General features: G+C 43.6%; 1 protein-coding gene across 3 annotated transcripts in view; it reads right to left on the bottom strand.

The window, feature by feature from the left end:
* Window positions 1-13,430, bottom strand: part of ankrd44 (ankyrin repeat domain 44) — a 33,780-nt gene extending 20,350 nt beyond the window's left edge. For 2 of the 3 annotated variants that reach the window (XM_036974662.1, XM_036974666.1), the window contains exons 1-7: window positions 12,933-13,430; window positions 5,540-5,623; window positions 3,482-3,560; window positions 3,167-3,237; window positions 2,325-2,525; window positions 522-609; window positions 91-233 (exon numbers count right to left, since the gene is read on the bottom strand). In XM_036974662.1, coding sequence (XP_036830557.1) covers window positions 91-233; window positions 522-609; window positions 2,325-2,525; window positions 3,167-3,237; window positions 3,482-3,560; window positions 5,540-5,623; window positions 12,933-12,959 — 693 coding nt within the window. In that variant the 5' untranslated portion in view covers window positions 12,960-13,430. The remainder of the gene's footprint in view (window positions 1-90; window positions 234-521; window positions 610-2,324; window positions 2,526-3,166; window positions 3,238-3,481; window positions 3,561-5,539; window positions 5,624-12,932) is intronic. The other variant, XM_036974663.1, reaches the window with a different exon arrangement.
* Between the last annotated feature and the right edge of the window lie 5,047 nt (window positions 13,431-18,477).

Raw genomic sequence — 18,477 nt, 5'->3', positions numbered from 1 at the left:
GTATGTGTGTATGTGTGCATGTGTGTGTGTCTGCATGTGTGTGTGTGTATGTGTGTGTGTATGCATGTGTGTGTGTCCATTTCCCCATACCTCCACGGCCAGGTTGAGCAGGTGTTTGACCACAGCGATCTGACCGTTAGAAGCGGCCGTGTGTAGAGAGGTGTAACCACGTTTATCCTTACAGCTGACCTCTGCCCCCTGGCTGACCAGCAGACACACTACATCCAGATGACCTGCAGGGGGCACACCACAGCACACTCACTGTACAGTCCTCCGTTTAAAAAACTAATATTACCATCATATGTTCAGCAATATGAGGAATCTTACAAGAAAGTAACCATTCAAAATCATAATGTCTCCATCAACTGTTCAGGGATAAGAGCAATCCCACAAGAAAGCAACCAATGTTGTTTGGCTCTGTTTTCTGACTATTAGATGACTCATACATATCATTTCCGTTTCACGAATGAAGATATGAATGCCTGAGGCTGACTTGGTACAAAGAGGCATATATGTCTCACCCATATATGCTGCCCAGTGCAGGGCGCGGCCATCTTTCTTATCGAAGGCATTAATGTTGGCTCCCTTAGCCAGTAGCAGGTTAACCATCTGAAATGGAGAGGGGAAAAGATAGTGAGAGACAGAAAGAGAGTGGAAAGGAGGGAGTGTGAGCGGTTTGTTTTTCAGTGGTGAGTCAGGTCTGTGTGTGTGTATGTGTATGTGTATGTGTGTGTGCGTGTGCCTCAGAGGGCCAAGAGTGGACGAGGCTCTTTATGTAAGCATTCTAAATACGTCAATCAGACTAGTGTTTAAGCAAAAACAGCAATTCAAATATGTGCCTGTGTGACTTTACCTTTACTACCTACTATGATGCTTGTGTGGGACTGTTTTTTTCTGGACACAAAAATATTTTAATACAGTTGTTGTCACTCACTAGCCATTCCGAGGGCAAGATGGCACCATTACCACATTGCCTACACCTCTATCCAAGTCTTTCAGATCTACAATTAATGAAAATATAAACGCAACATGTAAAGTGTTGGTCCCATGTTTCATGAGCTGAAATAAATAAATATGGACATTTTTGGTGATTTTCTAAGCACAAAAAGCGTATTTCCCTTAAATTGTTTGCACAAATTTGTTTACATCCCTGTTAGTGAGCATTTCTCCTTTGCCAAGATAATCCATTCACCTGACAGGTGTGGCATATCAAGAAGCTGATTAAACAGCATGATCATTAACAGGTGCACCTTGTACTGGGGACAATAAAAGGCCATTCTAAAAATGTGTAGTTTTGGCACACAACACAATGCCACAGAAGTCTCAAGTTGAGGTAGCGCGCAATTGGCATGCTGACTGCAGGAATGTACACCAAGGCAGTTGCCAAAGAATTTAATGTTAATTTCTCTGCCATAAGTCACATCCAAAGTCATTTTAGAGAATTTGGGAGTGCGTCCAACCGCAGACAGCGTGTATGGCGTCGTGTGGGCGAGCGGCTTGCTGATGTCAACGTTGTGAACAGAGTGCCCCATGGTGGCAGTGGGGTTATGGTATGGGCAGTCATAAGCTATGGACAACGAACACAATTGCATTTTATCGATGGCAATTTGAATGCACAGAGAAACCGTGACAAGGTCCTGAGGCCCATTGTCGTGTCATTCATCCGCCACCATCATCTCATGTTTCAGCCTGATAATGCATGGCCCCATGTCACAAGGATCTGTACACAATTCCTGGAGGCTCAAAATGTCCCTGTTCTTCCATGGCCTGCAAACTCACCAGACGTCACCCATTGAGCATGTTTGGGATGCTCTGGATCGTGTACGACAGCGTGTCCCAGTTCCCGTCAATATCCAGCAACTTCGCACAGCCATTGAAGAGGAGTGGGACAACATTCCACAAATCATCAGTCTCATTAACTTTATGTGAAGGAGATGTGTCGCGCTGCATGAGGCAAATGGTGGTCACACCAGATACTGACTGGTTTGCTGATCCACTACCCTACCTTTTGTAAGGTATTTCTGACCAACAGATGCATCAGTATTCCCAGTCATGTAAAACCCCTACAGATTAGGGCCTAATAAATTCATTTCAAATGATTCATATCCTGATATGAACTGTAACTCTGTAAAATCTTAGAAATTGTTGCATGTTGCATTTATATTTCTGCTCAGTGTACATGGAGTGCCTAGGCCCTAGGTGATAGTCTCACTGGAGGTTGATTTCAGGAAGTGAAATGCATTGGGCCTGAGCCTAACTGTGAGCATTTGTATGGCTGTACATAAGAGATGTAAAAAAAAAAAATATCCCCCAGTCTGTAGTACCTCAGTGTGCCCGTTGAGGGCAGCGTGGTGCAGGGCGGTGCGCCCCCCGCGGTCTGACACATTGACGCTGCTCAGCAGGGGGATGATGACCTCAGCGCAGCGCAGGGCATTGTTGGCCGCGGCAACGTGAAGCGGCGTCTGCCAGTTCTTATCCCGGGCATTCACATCAGCAGAGTGACGGATCAGCACGCGAACGGCCTCCTGTAGACCAGCGTGATAGAACAACATGACGTATGAGGAGAGATGGTACAATGTGTTTATTCTGTAAGCAGCATAGAGAGACGAACATGTATACAGGAAATGCCTTTAAAAACATGCAAACATTCAACAACTAGGCATTTAATAAACCTATGCATTCATTTATAGACATAAACCAAGATGCACATATTCATAGTTCATACACAGGCACACACATTAGTGATTCAGTCGATCCTAAGCTATCCTAGCCATGTTGAACTACCACTTTCACTCCAGGGGACTGACACAAGAGTATTGTGTTGGCTGTGTTGATAAATTGATACGGCTCTGCTATCGGTCTGGTTCTAGTTTTTATGCTGAATGTGCAGAGAGTGTTCGACGATGGTCAGACTGGTGACGGTAGTCGAGTGTCCTCTCCTCTCCACCACAGATCCTGCTTGGCAGCTTTGGCTTAGTTTAGCATCTTACCACCTGAGTCTCAGCATGGGGCCCTGAGAATGTGTCGCCATGCTGTTTGGCCTGTCACTGTATGTCATGAGAAATGTGTGTGTGTGTGTCAGGGCCACAGTACACTGAGTAGACCCCATGCAGTGTGGGTGGGTGGGTGTGTGTGTGTGTGTGTGTGTGTGTATCCACCGACCCACCTCGCTACGGGATGCCACCGCGCGGTGTAGAGGGGTGAGCCACATGTTGTCTTTGGCGTTGACCCGCGCCCCTACAGATGGAGACAGAGAGAAATATAAAGAGAAGCAATCTAGCATTAGCAGGGAGGGAAAACGAAAGATCGTAGAGCCACATTCTCCAAACAATGTGATAAAAGATACTTTCTACTCCACACACTGTAACCATATAAATTCTTATTTTTTTGTTGCTAAGGCTGTAAAACAGGGGATATTGTGTGAGGGGAGAGGGAGAGCGAGAGAGAGGAGGAGAAAGACCGTGGAACGAAGTTGGTTTACCGGAGAGGATGAGAAGCTCAGTGATCTCAGCATCACCCAGAAAGGCTGCAGCATGGAGCGGGGTACGCTTGTCTGCATCCTGGATGAGAGTGGTAGGGAGGGAGATTTATTAGGAGATATATATATATATATTGTGTGTACAACATCCAGGAGCACTGGTACAATTTTTTGTACAGTTTAACCCAACTGAAGTCAGACATTTTAGGCAGAGTTAGGCCAAAGAGCCCAACTCCATCTACAATGGCAAGGGAAACATTTTCAGAGCCCATGGGTATGACAGTTAGCTTGGTGTGGAGTTCGAGCCTCTTCTGTGCTAGGCTAATTCTAACAGTTAATATATGCGATGAGCTAAGCAAATGGTTACTGCGCGCTGTGTCAAAATATCCATTATCCTGGTGGCCACTGGCCATTTAGCACACAAAACAACCCCTCAAATCCAGCTGGCCCGGCACTCCACTGCCTCTCAAACAAAAAAACACATCTAAAACTGGACACTGGCTAGGCTTCCATCAAATTGGCAACATATTTTCATGCAAATATTCTAAAATACACATAAAAACAATATGTGCATTTTCCCACCAGAGATGTGTTTGCATCAAATTGACTTGTTGCAGATTAAAGGCTGTGTGTGGTGACGGAGAACACATAAAATAACTTGTGTGGTTAAATTCCCATGTACAGGATAAAACATAAGAGGTAAATGGGTTTACATCGCATTTTCAACTCCACTGATAGTTTTGTCACAAAACATGTTGCGTAACAGGCTGACTACACTGCTCGCGTCGCAAAATAGATGTAGAAATCTATATTATTCAATTATTGCACCCACACTGCTCGTGCGCGCCAACGAGCGTCTGCGTTGCCAAGGGCTAAAATAGAAATAAATTCTATTTGTGACGCAGATCCCGCTGCAAGTCCTGCCTCTCCCATCTCCTCATTGGTTTATAGAAGCAGGTACCCACGTGCCATCTTGATTGGTGCCTCATTGGTTATACCCACGTGGGAGACTAAAATACGAACAAGGTCAGTGGTGGTAATGCACCTAATTTATGAAAGTTGCCAATTGCAATAAAGTCAAGAGAAGAAAAAGCCTGGAAGGAGGAGAGATGACTAGAAACGATTCGGTTGACCGTTTTATGTGTGGATTAATTGTCGGAGTAGAGGACCTTGTGCATTTCAGGTAAAGTAACAACTCAATGTTTATATCCCTGGGCAAATTAGCTAGCAACAGCAAGCTAGCTAAATAGGACAAATTAGCTAGCAAGTGCAATCTAGCTAGCTAAATTGCCATAAATGTTTAATGCTTTTCGACCTGTCCCCAAATTAATATAATTGGTTCAAAGTCTGTTTTGATTTTGATATTTTAATATTTGATATTGATTTTAACCTGCGTGTCGTGATCGTGTTTGGTGTGGGGGGACAAAATACATTTATGCACGATGGCGCACGCACAGTTTGGGTTCCGTGTTATACTGAATAGCGAATGTGCTCACTGTGGTCTTGGCACGTGCGCTCCAGCCAACAGCTGGAAGATACAGCGAGTGTATAGCCTACATGATGAGACTATTAATGACAAAAGAGAAAAAGAGTAATTTTACTTGTCAAACGGCAGCCAAGAATCGATCATCATGTCACCAGAATCAGAACCTTGATATTTATTGGAAAGAAGTATCAAGCTCATCACTGTGCACTTTCACCACCCTGTGAAGTTCATCATAACTTATTTCATCTGTTGCTGCAAGCTTTCCTGAGTCGTAGTGGGAGGACCACACAACGTATTATCGCGTGACTCCAAGTTTACTTCAATATTATGATTATTACATCAATATTTGCGAATAAAAACATTTCCAACGCCATTTCTCAACATAATTAATTTTACAGAAACAAAAAGATCACACCTTATTTAGCATATTTTGTTTTGTCGACATTTGGAAAGTTTACCATCAGGCCGGTCTTGACATTTTCTATCCGACATGTATTTTAAATCGCATAAAAAGGTAGGCAACCTGGTTACTGACAGCGTTCTCATTGTAGAGCCTCAATGTCTAGTGGTCTTACCAGAGCGTTGATGTCTTCCGATTTGTAGATAAGCATGCGTATCTCCTCAGGGTCTCCATTGAAGATGGCCTGAACCAGCGGAGGCTGAGTTGAAGGGAGAAAGAAGAAGGGGTCAGATTGAAGTCATTCACTAATCCTCCTCTATAGATCCTTGGTCGTTCACCGATCCTACTTAGCCTAATAATAGAACAGTAGAGGAAACCTGCACTGCCCTCGTATGACATTCAAACATCAACACACGTGGATACATGTCCAAAACACAAGCAGGGCCAATGCAAGTCTCCCCAAATACTGACCAGGTCTTTCTCCAATACGTGTCTAAACAGTGATCCTACAATAAATCTCAAGATATCAGATTTATCAGCTGTGAGTGTAAACAAGGGAAGAGGGGGAGTGGTCCTTTCCCAAACTTAACATGTGCAAATATTTGTAGGAATATAACAAGATTCAACAACTGAGACATAAACTGAACAAGTTCCACAGGCATGTCACTAACATAAATTGAATAATGTGTCCCTGAACAAAGGGGGGGGGGGTCAAAATCAAAAGTAATGGCCAGTATCTGATGTGGCCACCAGCTGCATTAAGTACTGCAGTGCATCTTTGCCCGTACTTGCTGTGAGACGTTACCCCACTCTTCCACCAAGGCACCTGCAAGTTCCCGGACATTTCTGGGGGGAATGGCCCTAGCCCTCACCCTCCGATCCAACAGGTCCCAGACGTGCTCAATGGGATTGAGATCCGGGCTCTTCGCTGGCCATGGCAGTACACTGACATTCCTGTCTTGCAAGAAATCACGCACAGAACGAGAAGTATGGCTGGTGGCATTGTTATGCTGAAGGGTCATGTCAGGATGAGCCTGCAGGAAGGGTACCACATGAGGGAGGAGGATGTCTTCCCTGTAATGCACAGATTGCCTGCAATGACAAGCTCAGTCCGATGATGCTGTGACACACCGCCCCAGATCATGACGGAACCTCCACCTCAAAGTTTATTTAGCAGATGTTACTACGGATGTAGCGAAATGCTTGTAAAGGAGCAGCAGTGTGACGCTTCAATCTGTTTTTAAAAAGCTGGAGAATTTAGTGACTGAGACTCACTGTAGGCCTACATTTGGTATAGGCCTAGTGGTGTAGTTAAGACTGTGGTGGGTTTTATAAGACAACTGTATGTAGTTATTTACAAAGAGGGATATAAAAGGCCTCAAACTCAACAAGAGAACAGTACAGCAGCATGTAGAGGCCATTATCTTAGTCTGGTGAATGAGGTCACAGTGCCTCCTGCCTCTCTCTCCCCAACCTAAATTAATGTCCCAGACATCGCCGGCATGCAGACACAAATTATCAGAGTGTCAATCAATACTTGGCCTTAGATCAGCGTGCTCAGTCAGCTTTCTGAGTAACACAGTGGAAAGGGCTAACTGACTGGCCAAGGCATGATGGGGACTGGTCACGGCATGTGGCCACGACATGATGGGGACTGGCCACGGCATGATGGGGACTGGTCACGGCATGATGGGGACTGGTCACGGCATGTGGCCACGGCATGATGGGGACTGGTCACGGCATGATGGGGACTGGCTATGTTCTAATACATGTAGGCTGTAGAATAGATTCATTCCTTACAAATCATTCCTTCAAGGAAGGCCCCAAAATGTTGAGATACCCCTACCTACCCCTCCCCTTTGAAAGTCAATAGTCACTGATCTGACCAGGTTTGATTGGTGAAAGCAAAGTAATATAAACTCTGCCTTTCTTTTATCCAAGAACACACAGATATGCGATTACCCTCAAGGAAGGGAGGAAAGAAGAGCGCCCAGTTTTTAAAGTACCCCAACAGGACCTTCCTAGCTCTAAGTCTTTGTGACAGACAAGGGGAGCCATGGTTCAGAGGGCGAGACAGACTGGTTCCATATTGATGCTGTTTCTGGGTGCTGCAGAGTAGGCCCTCGTCACGTGATGATGACTGAGCGGGAAATTGTTTCCACAGCTTGTTAGTTACATACAACATAAAGGTTCATGAAGAGAGACAGGAAGAGGATTGAGTTGGAGCCCTGACTGACTGAGCCCTATGTACTACAGTCAGACCTGACCATGTTGCTGCATCTTGACTTGCTGTCCCTCCTCCACCTCGCCGCCTGACTTCCTGTTAAACTCTGTCACCTTCTCAGAATCGACACGCAGAGAGGAAGCCTAGCTAACTCTGCATTTTCAGTTCCGCTTCTAGACCACACACACCCACACTAGCCTACTGATCCTATAATCTGCAAGGACCTGCACAGAAAATGTGTAGGCCTATATGAAACAGCAGGTAGAGAGACAGAGGCGGGCAGGCCACAGCATAATACTCTACAGCCTCCCCACATCCCAGCTTTCCCATGGTGATCTAAACAACCACAGGGGCCACTCTGCCAGAGGAGTGTTTTATTGGAATGGGCCTCTCCTCCTTATGGATTGATTTGGAACATTTTCCTGCCTTTTCTCACACCCCCACACCCATAATTCATTTCACTCTACTAAGACAGGAAATGCAACTAATAGCAGGATCTGTGTGGCCATGTGGGCGACACAAGTCCTTAAAGAGAATAGTTTGGCTAGATATGGTTCACAATCACACAAGAAGTTGAGGCAAAGAAGAGCTGTGCCTTTAAAACAGAGATGAGAGAGCACTTGGCAGCATGTTGCCTTATGTTTTGCTGTCTCTTTCAAGTACTCACACACTCACACAAACAGCTGGCATCACCTACTGGTCACAAAGCTGGTGTCTGTCACTTTTTGTAATTGCACTGGGGATTTGGGGGACAGGGCTACCAAGCGCTGGGGAGAGGGGAGGTCCTGGCTGAAAGCAAGCAGCCGTCCTGAATGAGGACATTCCCCAAACCACCACCCCTCCAGGCAAACCAAAAGCCTCTAACACTGAGCCCATTGTTGCCACGGCACAGCACACTACCCTCATCCTCCTCCCTCCTCCTGACTCCAAGGGCCAACGAATGTTCTCAAAACTACCCCTTTGTCCAATAGGAGAGTGGCATCTTCCTTGTCTACATTTAGAACAGCCGTAGAGCCAGCCTCTTAAATCAACTAGTCCTGTCTCAAAGATTCCCAATGGAATCAATAGCGGTCCCCGGCATTTGACAAAACAAATGGATGTTTCCCCTTCAAATCGCTCTCCATCTCTCTCTCCATGTTCACCTCATCCTACACAAACTTCCTGCATCTGATAAAAACTTTGTTTTCATTCTTTAATCTGCAAACAACACACATGCAATCTGGTTCGTCCATGCATGACCACACTGACACACACAAAGCACTTTCTGGGCTTTTCTGCGATTGTTCTTCCATAACATAAGAATGGTGAATAATCAGAGCCGCATTGTAATTGGTGCCCAAGGGTACAGAACAGATCTGAATCTCCACTCCCACAGCACAGCTCCAAAATGAAATGCTGCTGATGCCGATGATGTCCCACTAAAAATGAATTGCAGAATTAAAACCATGCTGCGCACGACAGTGTTTCCCTCTCCTTCGCTCACTGCTGGCAGCGTCACAGAAAGAGAGGGGAAAGATAAGTCTGTGTGTGCGTGCGTCTGTCTATGACAGTAAACGCACATATATGGGTTGTGTAGGCGTTTCTCCTGTTAAGGAGATATTTCTATCTGGAAGCCCAGCAGCATTCAAAACAAGGAAAAGGGAAAAAAACAAGACAATATCTCATGAGCACCCACACACACACACACACACAGATCCCACACACACACACAGATCCCACACACACACACACATACATACCCAGATGAACAACCCATGGGATCAAGGAAGAAGAAAAATGAAGAAAGGGGGAGGGGGATGATAAGACCCAATAACGTCCTGTCCCTTTCCTTTAACACAGAAGAGGGATTACACTGGACACAACACTCACTGGACAGTACACACACACAGACGACAGAGCCATATGCTTGTATAGTCTCTCTGCAAACATACACATCCGTTGGGTGGTTCCATATGATTTCAACCACTTTTGGACTGCACCCCTTTTGTTTTGAACAAAACCTTGCATACATGTTTGTCCACATAGAAGTGGTCAGAAAGTGATATTTTGGACCTAAATACTAGAACAATCAGGAGATAGAAGTGCTCAAAGTTGACTCATTATGCATACGGGCAATTCCATGTTAACAGAACTACACAAGAGTCCACATTTTCACTTTAGAATGTATACCAAACAAAAACCATTGATTTGAAAGTTTCACAAACCATAGAACTCTATGCAAAATTACTACTTTTAACAATTTCAAAAATGTTACAGAAACACATTCATAGGAAGAACTACGCAGATACAAAGTTCGGTAACAGAATACAACTGAGGGAGCCTTTACTGTAATTCTGTTACCAAACTTTGCATCTGCACAGTTTAAGTAAAACATGTTTTACTGTGTAAATTGTTCAAAGTGGTCATTGAGCATAGAGTTGTATGGTTTGTTAAAGGCCCAGTACAGTCAAACACATGATTTCCTGTGTTGTATACAGTGGGGCAAAAAAGTATTTAGTCAGCCACCAATTGTGCAAGTTCTCCCACTTAAAAAGATGAGAGGCCTGTAATTTTCATCATAGGTACACTTCAACTATGACAGACAAAATAAGAAGAAAAAATCCAGAAAATCACATTGTAGGATTTTTAATTCATTTATTTGCAAATTATGGTGGAAAATAAGTATTTGGTCACCTACAAACAAGCAAGATTTCTGGCTCTCACAGACCTGTAACTTCTTCTTTAAGAGGCTCCTCTGTCCTCCACTCGTTACCTGTATTAATGGAACCTGTTTGAACTTATCAGTATAAAAAGACACCTGTCCACAACCTCAAACAGTCACACTCCAAACTCCACTATGGCCAAGACCAAAGAGCTGTCAAAGGACACCAGAAACAAAATTGTAGACCTGCACCAGGCTGGGAATCCTGAATCTGCAATAGGTAAGCAGCTTGGATTGAAGAAATCAACTGTGGGAGCAATTATTAGGAAATGGAAGACATACAAGACCACTGATAATCTCCCTCGATCTGGGGCTCCACGCAAGATCTCACCCCGTGGGGTCAAAATGATCACAAGAACGGTGAGCAAAAATCCCAGAACCACACGGGGGGACCTAGTGAATGACCTGCAGAGAGCTGGGACCAAAGTAATAAAGCCTACCATCAGTAACACACTACGCCGCCAGGGACTCAAATCCTGCAGTGCCAGACGTGTCCCCCTGCTTAAGCCAGAACATGTCCAGGCCCGTCTGAAGTTTGCTAGAGAGCTTTTGGATGATCCAGAAGAAGATGTCATATGGTCAGATGAAACCAAAATATAACTTTTTGGTAAAAACTCAACTTGTCGTGTTTGGAGGACAAAGAATGCTGAGTTGCATCCAAAGAACACCATACCTACTGTGAAGCATGGGGTGGAAACATCATGCTTTGGGGCTGTTTTTCTGCAAAGGGACCAGGACGACTGATCCGTGTAAAGGAAAGAATGAATGGGGCCATGTATCGTGAGATTTTGAGTGAAAACCTCCTTCCATCAGCAAGGGCATTGAAGATGAAACGTGGCTGGGTCTTTCAGCATGACAATGATCCCAAACACACCGCCCGTGCAACAAAGGAGTGGCTTCGTAAGAAGCATTTCAAGGTCCTGCAGTGGCCTAGCCAGTCTCCAGATCTCAACCCCATAGAGAATCTTTGGAGGGAGTTGAAAGTCCGTGCTGCCCCGCAACAGCCCCAAAACATCACTGCTCTAGAGGAGATCTGCATGGAGGAATGGGCCAAAATACCAGCAACAGTGTGTGAAACCCTTGTGAAGACTTACAGAAAACGTTTGACCTCTGTCATTGCCAACAAAGGGTATATAACAAAGTATTGAGATAAACTTTTGCTATTGACCAAATACTTATTATCCACCATAAATTGCAAATAAATTCATAAAAAATCCTACAATGTGATTTTCTGGATTTTTTTTTCTAATTTTGTCTGTCATAGTTGAAGTGTACCTATGATAAAAATTACAGGCCTCTCTCATATTTTTAAGAGGGAGATCTTGCACAATTGGTGGCTGACTAAATACTTTTTTGCCCCACTGTATATACACACTGAGGTTAGAATAATACTGTGAAAATTATTATAACACCCTTTTAGTGTAAGAGCTGGTTGAAAAGTTTTGGTGGGATGGAGTTATGGCCTTCCATGGTGACATCACCATGCAGTAAATTAGTTAAAAGACCAATAAGAAAGAGGATTCCAAACCTCCCCACTCAGACCACATTCTAAATTCTTGTTTGAGAAATTGCCCTTTGGTAAGAAGCTATTTTTTTTTACCATTTTAATTTAAAACAATCACAGTAAGGTACTTCATTGTTACCCCAAAATTATTTGATTTGAGATTTTTTTTTAATATTTAAAAAAATAGTTGCATTAGACCTTTAAACTTTGAAATCAGTGTTTTTTTGTTTGACCTCTGTAGATGTTGTCATTATTATCCCTTTGACCCTGTCACTCAGCACCTCTAGAACCAAAACAGACCCTTACATGGTGAACAACCAATCAAATATGCCAGTGGTGCCAGAAACATTGCATTGTGGCCAATGGCTGTAAAACATATTGTATATGCTCCCATGGTGAAGTTTGAAGTAACAGAAGTAGGCAATTTTTGTCAACATCCTACAGAAGAGTAGGATGTTGAGAAAAATTGCCTACTTCTGTTACTTCAAACTTCACCATGGGAGCATATACAATATTTTTTACAGCCATTGGCCACAATGCAATGTTTCTGGCCGCACTTGCTAAATATAATTTAGGAGGAAGAAAGAAATGGGGAACTTGATTAGGCAAGCCCAAAATGCAGAACACTGTCTTTTGAACAAGAATGGAGAGTTAAAAGTAGCCATAAAGAGAGTCAACTTGAGATAACTTTAAATATCACAAACAGGGGCAGACAGCAACATTGTCATTAGAGACGATTAAGGAATTCACAGCTGAATTCCGATGGCGGTGATACAACCAGGGTACATATTCTTAATCAGAAGAGCAAGCAGGAAGTCACCCCGAATCCGTTGTCCTAATTTTAAAAAGGTGAGCGGAACAAAGTACTAAAGAACTACTACAAATGCCTCTATAAAATGCGATAACACACCGCTCGCTCGCGTAACGGACCACATCTGTTCCTTATAGGCACCAGAAAATCCATTTCCTCTCGCTTGCATGCGATGCATTAAGAATAATTTCTCAAATACGTTCCCAAAAACATTCTGCTTGCCCAGGACTTACTTAGGCATTTCTTTAGAGAGTAACCACAATGGTAATGCTTATAGACCATCTATGAAAAACGAAATATAAATTATTAGTCGAATTGGCATAGCTACCTGCTCGACGAGTTTAAGAACAGCCATAATAATCTCGGTCAGCTTGGTCCGCACATCAACACACTCCCTCAAACATCAGATCATGCAATTGTCTTGGAACAATATTTCAGTAAAAAAAAAACGTTTTTTCCTTTATCGCTCTTGTTTGATGCAGCAGTCAGGGAAGTAAATAATGTTAGTTTTCTCATGCAACGCAGATCCTCGGTCAGGGCCCGGGCTGTATCACGGCCCCATGGCCAGCTCCACTGGCGCTATCTGCGGCGAAGGTGAGTCGAGGCAACCGCCGCCACAGTGAGCAGAAGAAGGAAAAGCTTATCCGACTAATGTAAACAATCTGCATTTACTGCTTCTGCACTGGGGACTTTCTCTCTAAATCGCCATACACTCCCTCTCTCTCACTTTACAGCTCCGGAAATATTCATATGTACTGTATGTAAAACGGGTGAACAGAGATTGCACACAGGAAGTTCCAGCCTCTCGCTCTCTCCTCCACTCAGATGCAGAATTTGAGGAGAGTCATCGCCGATTGTCAGCAGCAACGCTCGGTAGATCTCTCCCTCTGCTCCCCTCCAGTGGCTAGAATAGGAAAAACAACTATTCTTAGTCATGGCAGAGATAGTTTTTTAAAATATTTTTTTATATTGAACCTTTATTTCACTAGGCAAGTCAGTTAAGAACAAATTCTTATTTTACAATGACAACCTACCCCGGCCAAACCCTCCCCTAACCCGGACAACGCTGTGCCAGTTGTGCACCGCCCCATGGCACTCCCGATCACGGCCGGTTGTGATTCAGCCCACGATTGAACCAAGGATCGAACCAGGGTCTGTAGTGATGCCTCTAGCATAGATGCAGTGCCTTAAACCGCTGCACCACTAGGGAGCCTAAAATTGTAAATTGCTTTGGTAATGTTCAGTGGCCTACAGCTAGCTACACTACAGGTGAATTACCAAGAAAGAGTTACTTGGATCATCACGCTCTAGCGACTCCTTGTGGCGGGCCGGGTGCCTGCAGGCTGACTTCAGTCTTCAGTTGAACATTGTTTCCTCCGACACTTTGGTGCGGCTGGTTTCCGGGTGAAGCGAGCAGGTGTTAAGAAGCGCGGTTTGGTGGGTCATGTTTCGGAGGACGCATGAATCGACCTTTGCCTCTCCGGAGCCCGTTGGAGAGGTGCAACGATGAGACAAGATCATAATCACAAAATTGGGGAGAAAAAGGGAGGTAAAATGTATAAAATAAATTAAAAAGGGGTTATTTGAAAAACCCTTTAAAAGGGTTCTTCTAAGAACATATAGGGGTTCCCCCACAATTTCAATTTGAAGAACCCCTAAAGGATACTCCAGGAACCTTTTATTTTTAAACTGTAAGACCTCTATACCAGGCGGTGTCAGAGGAAGAGCCAACAAATGTTCAAAAAGACTCCAGCCACCCAAGCCACAGACTGTTCTCTTTGCTACCGCACGGCAAGCAGTACCAATGCACCAAGTCTGGAGCCAACAGGACCCTGAAAAGCTTCAACCCCCAAGCCATAAGACTTCTAAACAAGACTACTAAATACTGTAATCAAATGGCTACCCGGACTACCTGCACTGACCCTATGCACACTCACTGGACTCTATACATATACACACACATGCTTGCAAAAGTATTCACCCCCCTTGGCATTTTTCCTACTTTGTTGTCTTACAACCTGTAATTAAAAGGTTTTTGGGGGGTTTGTATCATTTGATTTAACAACATGCCTACCACTTTGAAGATGCAAAATATGTTTTATTGTGAAATCAATTTAAATTACAGGTTGTAATGCAACAAAATAGGAAAAACACCAAGGGGGATGAAATCTTTTGCAAGGCACTGTACACACACACTTTCACACTTACCACATATGCTGCGGCTACTGTCTATTATCTATCCTGTTGTCTAGTCACTGTATCTCAACCTATATGTACACTGAACAAAAATATAAACAAGCTGTTTTGATGTAGCGTGCAATTGGCTGCAGGAATTTCCACCAAGCCTGTTGCCAAAAAATTGAATATGAATTTCTCTGCCATAAGCCGCATCCAACGTCGTTTTAGAGAATTTGGCAGTAAATCCAACCGCAGACAGCGTGTATGGTGCCGTGTGGGCGAGCGGCTTGCTGATGTCAACGTTGTGAACAGAGTGCCCCATGGTGGCAGTGGGGTTATGGTATGGGCAGTCATAAGCTATGGACAACGAACACAATTGCATTTTATCGATGGCAATTTGAATGCACAGAGAAACCGTGACGAGATCCCGTGAAACCGTGATGAGATTGTCGTGCCATTCATCCGCCGCCATCACCTCATGTTTCAGCATGATAATGCATGGCCCCATGTCACAAGGATCTGTACACAATTCCTGGAAGCTGGAAATGTCCCAGTTCTTCCATGGCATGCATACTCACAGACGTGTCACCAATTGAGCATGTTTGGGATGCTCTGGATTGACGTGTATGACAGCGTGTTCCAGGTCCCGCCAATATCGAGAAACTTTGCACAGCCATTGAAGAGGACAACATTCCATAGTCCACAATCAACAGCCTGATCAATTCTATGCAAAGGTGTCGTGCTGCATGAGGCAAATGGTGGTCACACCAGATACTGGCTGGTTTTCTGATCTAGAGCCCTACATTTTTTTTAAGGTATCTGTGACCAACAGATGCATATCTCTATTCCCAGTCTTTTGAAATCCATAGATTTAGGGCCTAATGCATTTATTTCAATTCACTAATTTCCTTATGAACTGTAACTCAGTAAAATCTTTGAAATTGTTGCATGAAACACTTATCTCCCTCACTAGCTTTAAGCACCAACTGTCAGAGCAGCTCACAGATTACTGCACCTGTACATAGTCCACCTATAATTTAGTCCAAACAACTACCTCTTTCCCTACTGTATTTAATTGATTTATTTATTTTGCTCCTTTGCACCCCATTAATTTTATTTCTACTTTCCACATTCTCCCATTGCAAATCTACCATTCCAGTGTTTTACTTGCTATATTGTATTTACTTTGCCACCATGGCCTTTTTGCCTTTACCTCCCTTATCTCACCTCATTTGCTCACATCGTATGTAGACTTGTTTATACTGTATTATTGACTGTATGTTTGTTTTACTCCATGTGTAACTCTGTGTCGTTGTATGTGTCGAACTGCTTTGCTTTATCTTGGCCAGGTCGCAATTGTAAATGAGAACTTGTTCTCAACTTGCCTACCTGGTTAAATAAAGGTGAAATAAAAAAAATGTTGCATTCATATTTTTGTTCAGTATACAATACATAGTTACCTCAATACCTCGTACCCCTGCACATTGACTTGGTACTGGTAATCTCTGTTAATAGACATGTTATTACCTCGTACCCCTGCACATTGACTCGGTACTGGTACTCTCTGTATATAGACATGTTATTACCTCGTACCCCTGCACATTGACCCGGTACTGGTACTCCCTGTATATAGCCATGTTATTACCTCGTACCGCTGCACATTGACTTGGTACTGGTACTCTCTGTATATAGACATGTTATTACCTCGTACCCCTGCACATTGACTTGGTACTGGTACTCTCTGTATATAGACATGTTATTACCTCATACCCCTGCACATTGACCCGGTACTGGTACTCCCTGTATATAGCCATGTTATTACCTCGTACCCCTGCACATTGACTTGGTACTGGTACTCTCTGTATATAGACATGTTATTACCTCGTACCCCTGCACATTGACCCGGTACTGGTACTCTCTGTATATAGACATGTTATTACTTTGTACCCCTGCACATTGACTTGGTACTGGTACTCTCTGTATATAGCCATGTTATTACCTCGTACTCCTGCACATTGACCCGGTACTGGTACTCTCTGTATATAGACATGTTATTACTTCGTACCCCTGCACATTGACTTGGTACTGGTACTCTCTGTATATAGCCATGTTATTACCTCGTACCCCTGCACATTGACCCGGTACTGGTACTCTCTGTATATAGACATGTTATTACTTCGTACCCCTGCACATTGACCCGGTACTGGTACTCCCTGTATATGGCCATGTTATTACCTCGTACTCCTGCACATTGACTTGGTACTGGTACTCTCTGTATATAGCCATGTTATTACCTCGTACCCCTGCACATTGACCCGGTACTGGTACTCCCTGTATATAGACATGTTATTACCTCGTACCCCTGCACATTGACTTGGTACTGGTACTCCCTGTATATAGACATGTTATTACCTCGTACCCCTGCACATTGACTTGGTACTGGTACTCTCTGTATATAGACATGTTATCACCTCGTACCCCTGCACATTGATTTGGTACTGGTACTCTCTGTATATAGACATGTTATTACCTCGTACCCCTGCACATTGACTTGGTACTGGTACTCTCTGTATATAGACATGTTATTACCTCGTACCCCTGCACATTGACTTGGTACTGGTACTCTCTGTATATAGACATGTTATTACTTCGTACCCCTGCACATTGACTAGGTACTGGTACTCTCTGTATATAGCCATGTTATTACCTCGTACTCCTGCACATTGACTTGGTACTGGTACTCTCTGTATATAGCCATGTTATTACCTCGTACCCCTGCACATTGACCCGGTACTGGTACTCCCTGTATATAGACATGTTATTACCTCGTACCCCTGCACATTGACTTGGTACTGGTACTCTCTGTATATAGACATGTTATCACCTCGTACCCCTGCACATTGACTTGGTACTGGTACTCTCTGTATATAGACATGTTATTACCTCGTACCCCTGCACATTGACTTGGTACTGGTACTCTCTGTATATAGACATGTTATTACCTCGTACCCCTGCACATTGACTTGGTACTGGTACTCTCTGTATATAGACATGTTATCACCTCGTACCCCTGCACATTGACTCGGTACTGGTACTCTCTGTATATAGACATGTTATTACCTCGTACCCCTGCACATTGACTCGGTACTGGTACTCCCTGTATATAGCCGTGTTATTACCTCGTACCCCTGCACATTGACCCGGTACTGGTACTCCCTTTATATGGCCATGTTATTACCTCGTACCCCTGCACATTGACTAGGTACTGGTACTCTCTGTATATAGCCATGTTATTACCTCGTACCCCTGCACATTGACTAGGTACTGGTACTCTCTGTATATGGCCATGTTATTACCTCGTACCCCTGCACATTGACTAGGTACTGGTACTCTCTGTATATGGCCATGTTATTACCTCGTAAGCCTGCACATTGACTAGGTACTGGTACTCTCTGTATATAGACATGTTATTTTGACTCGTTATTGTTATTTGTTTTTCACTATATTTATTCCTCATGTCAATATTTCTATTTTTTATCTTTAAATCTGCATTGTTGAAAATGGATCCATAAATAAGCATTTCACTGTTAGTCTACACCTGTTTTCTACAAAGCATGTGACAAATACAATTTGATTTAATATGATTTTTTTTAACAAACAGGGTTATTTCTCATCATCAATCTGAAATGCTCTTT

Source organism: Oncorhynchus mykiss, chromosome 3, assembly GCF_013265735.2.
Source record: "Oncorhynchus mykiss isolate Arlee chromosome 3, USDA_OmykA_1.1, whole genome shotgun sequence".
NCBI lineage: Eukaryota > Metazoa > Chordata > Actinopteri > Salmoniformes > Salmonidae > Oncorhynchus > Oncorhynchus mykiss.
Note: the sequence above shows the minus strand (reverse complement) of the source record. Positions and strands in the feature narration are given on the sequence as shown.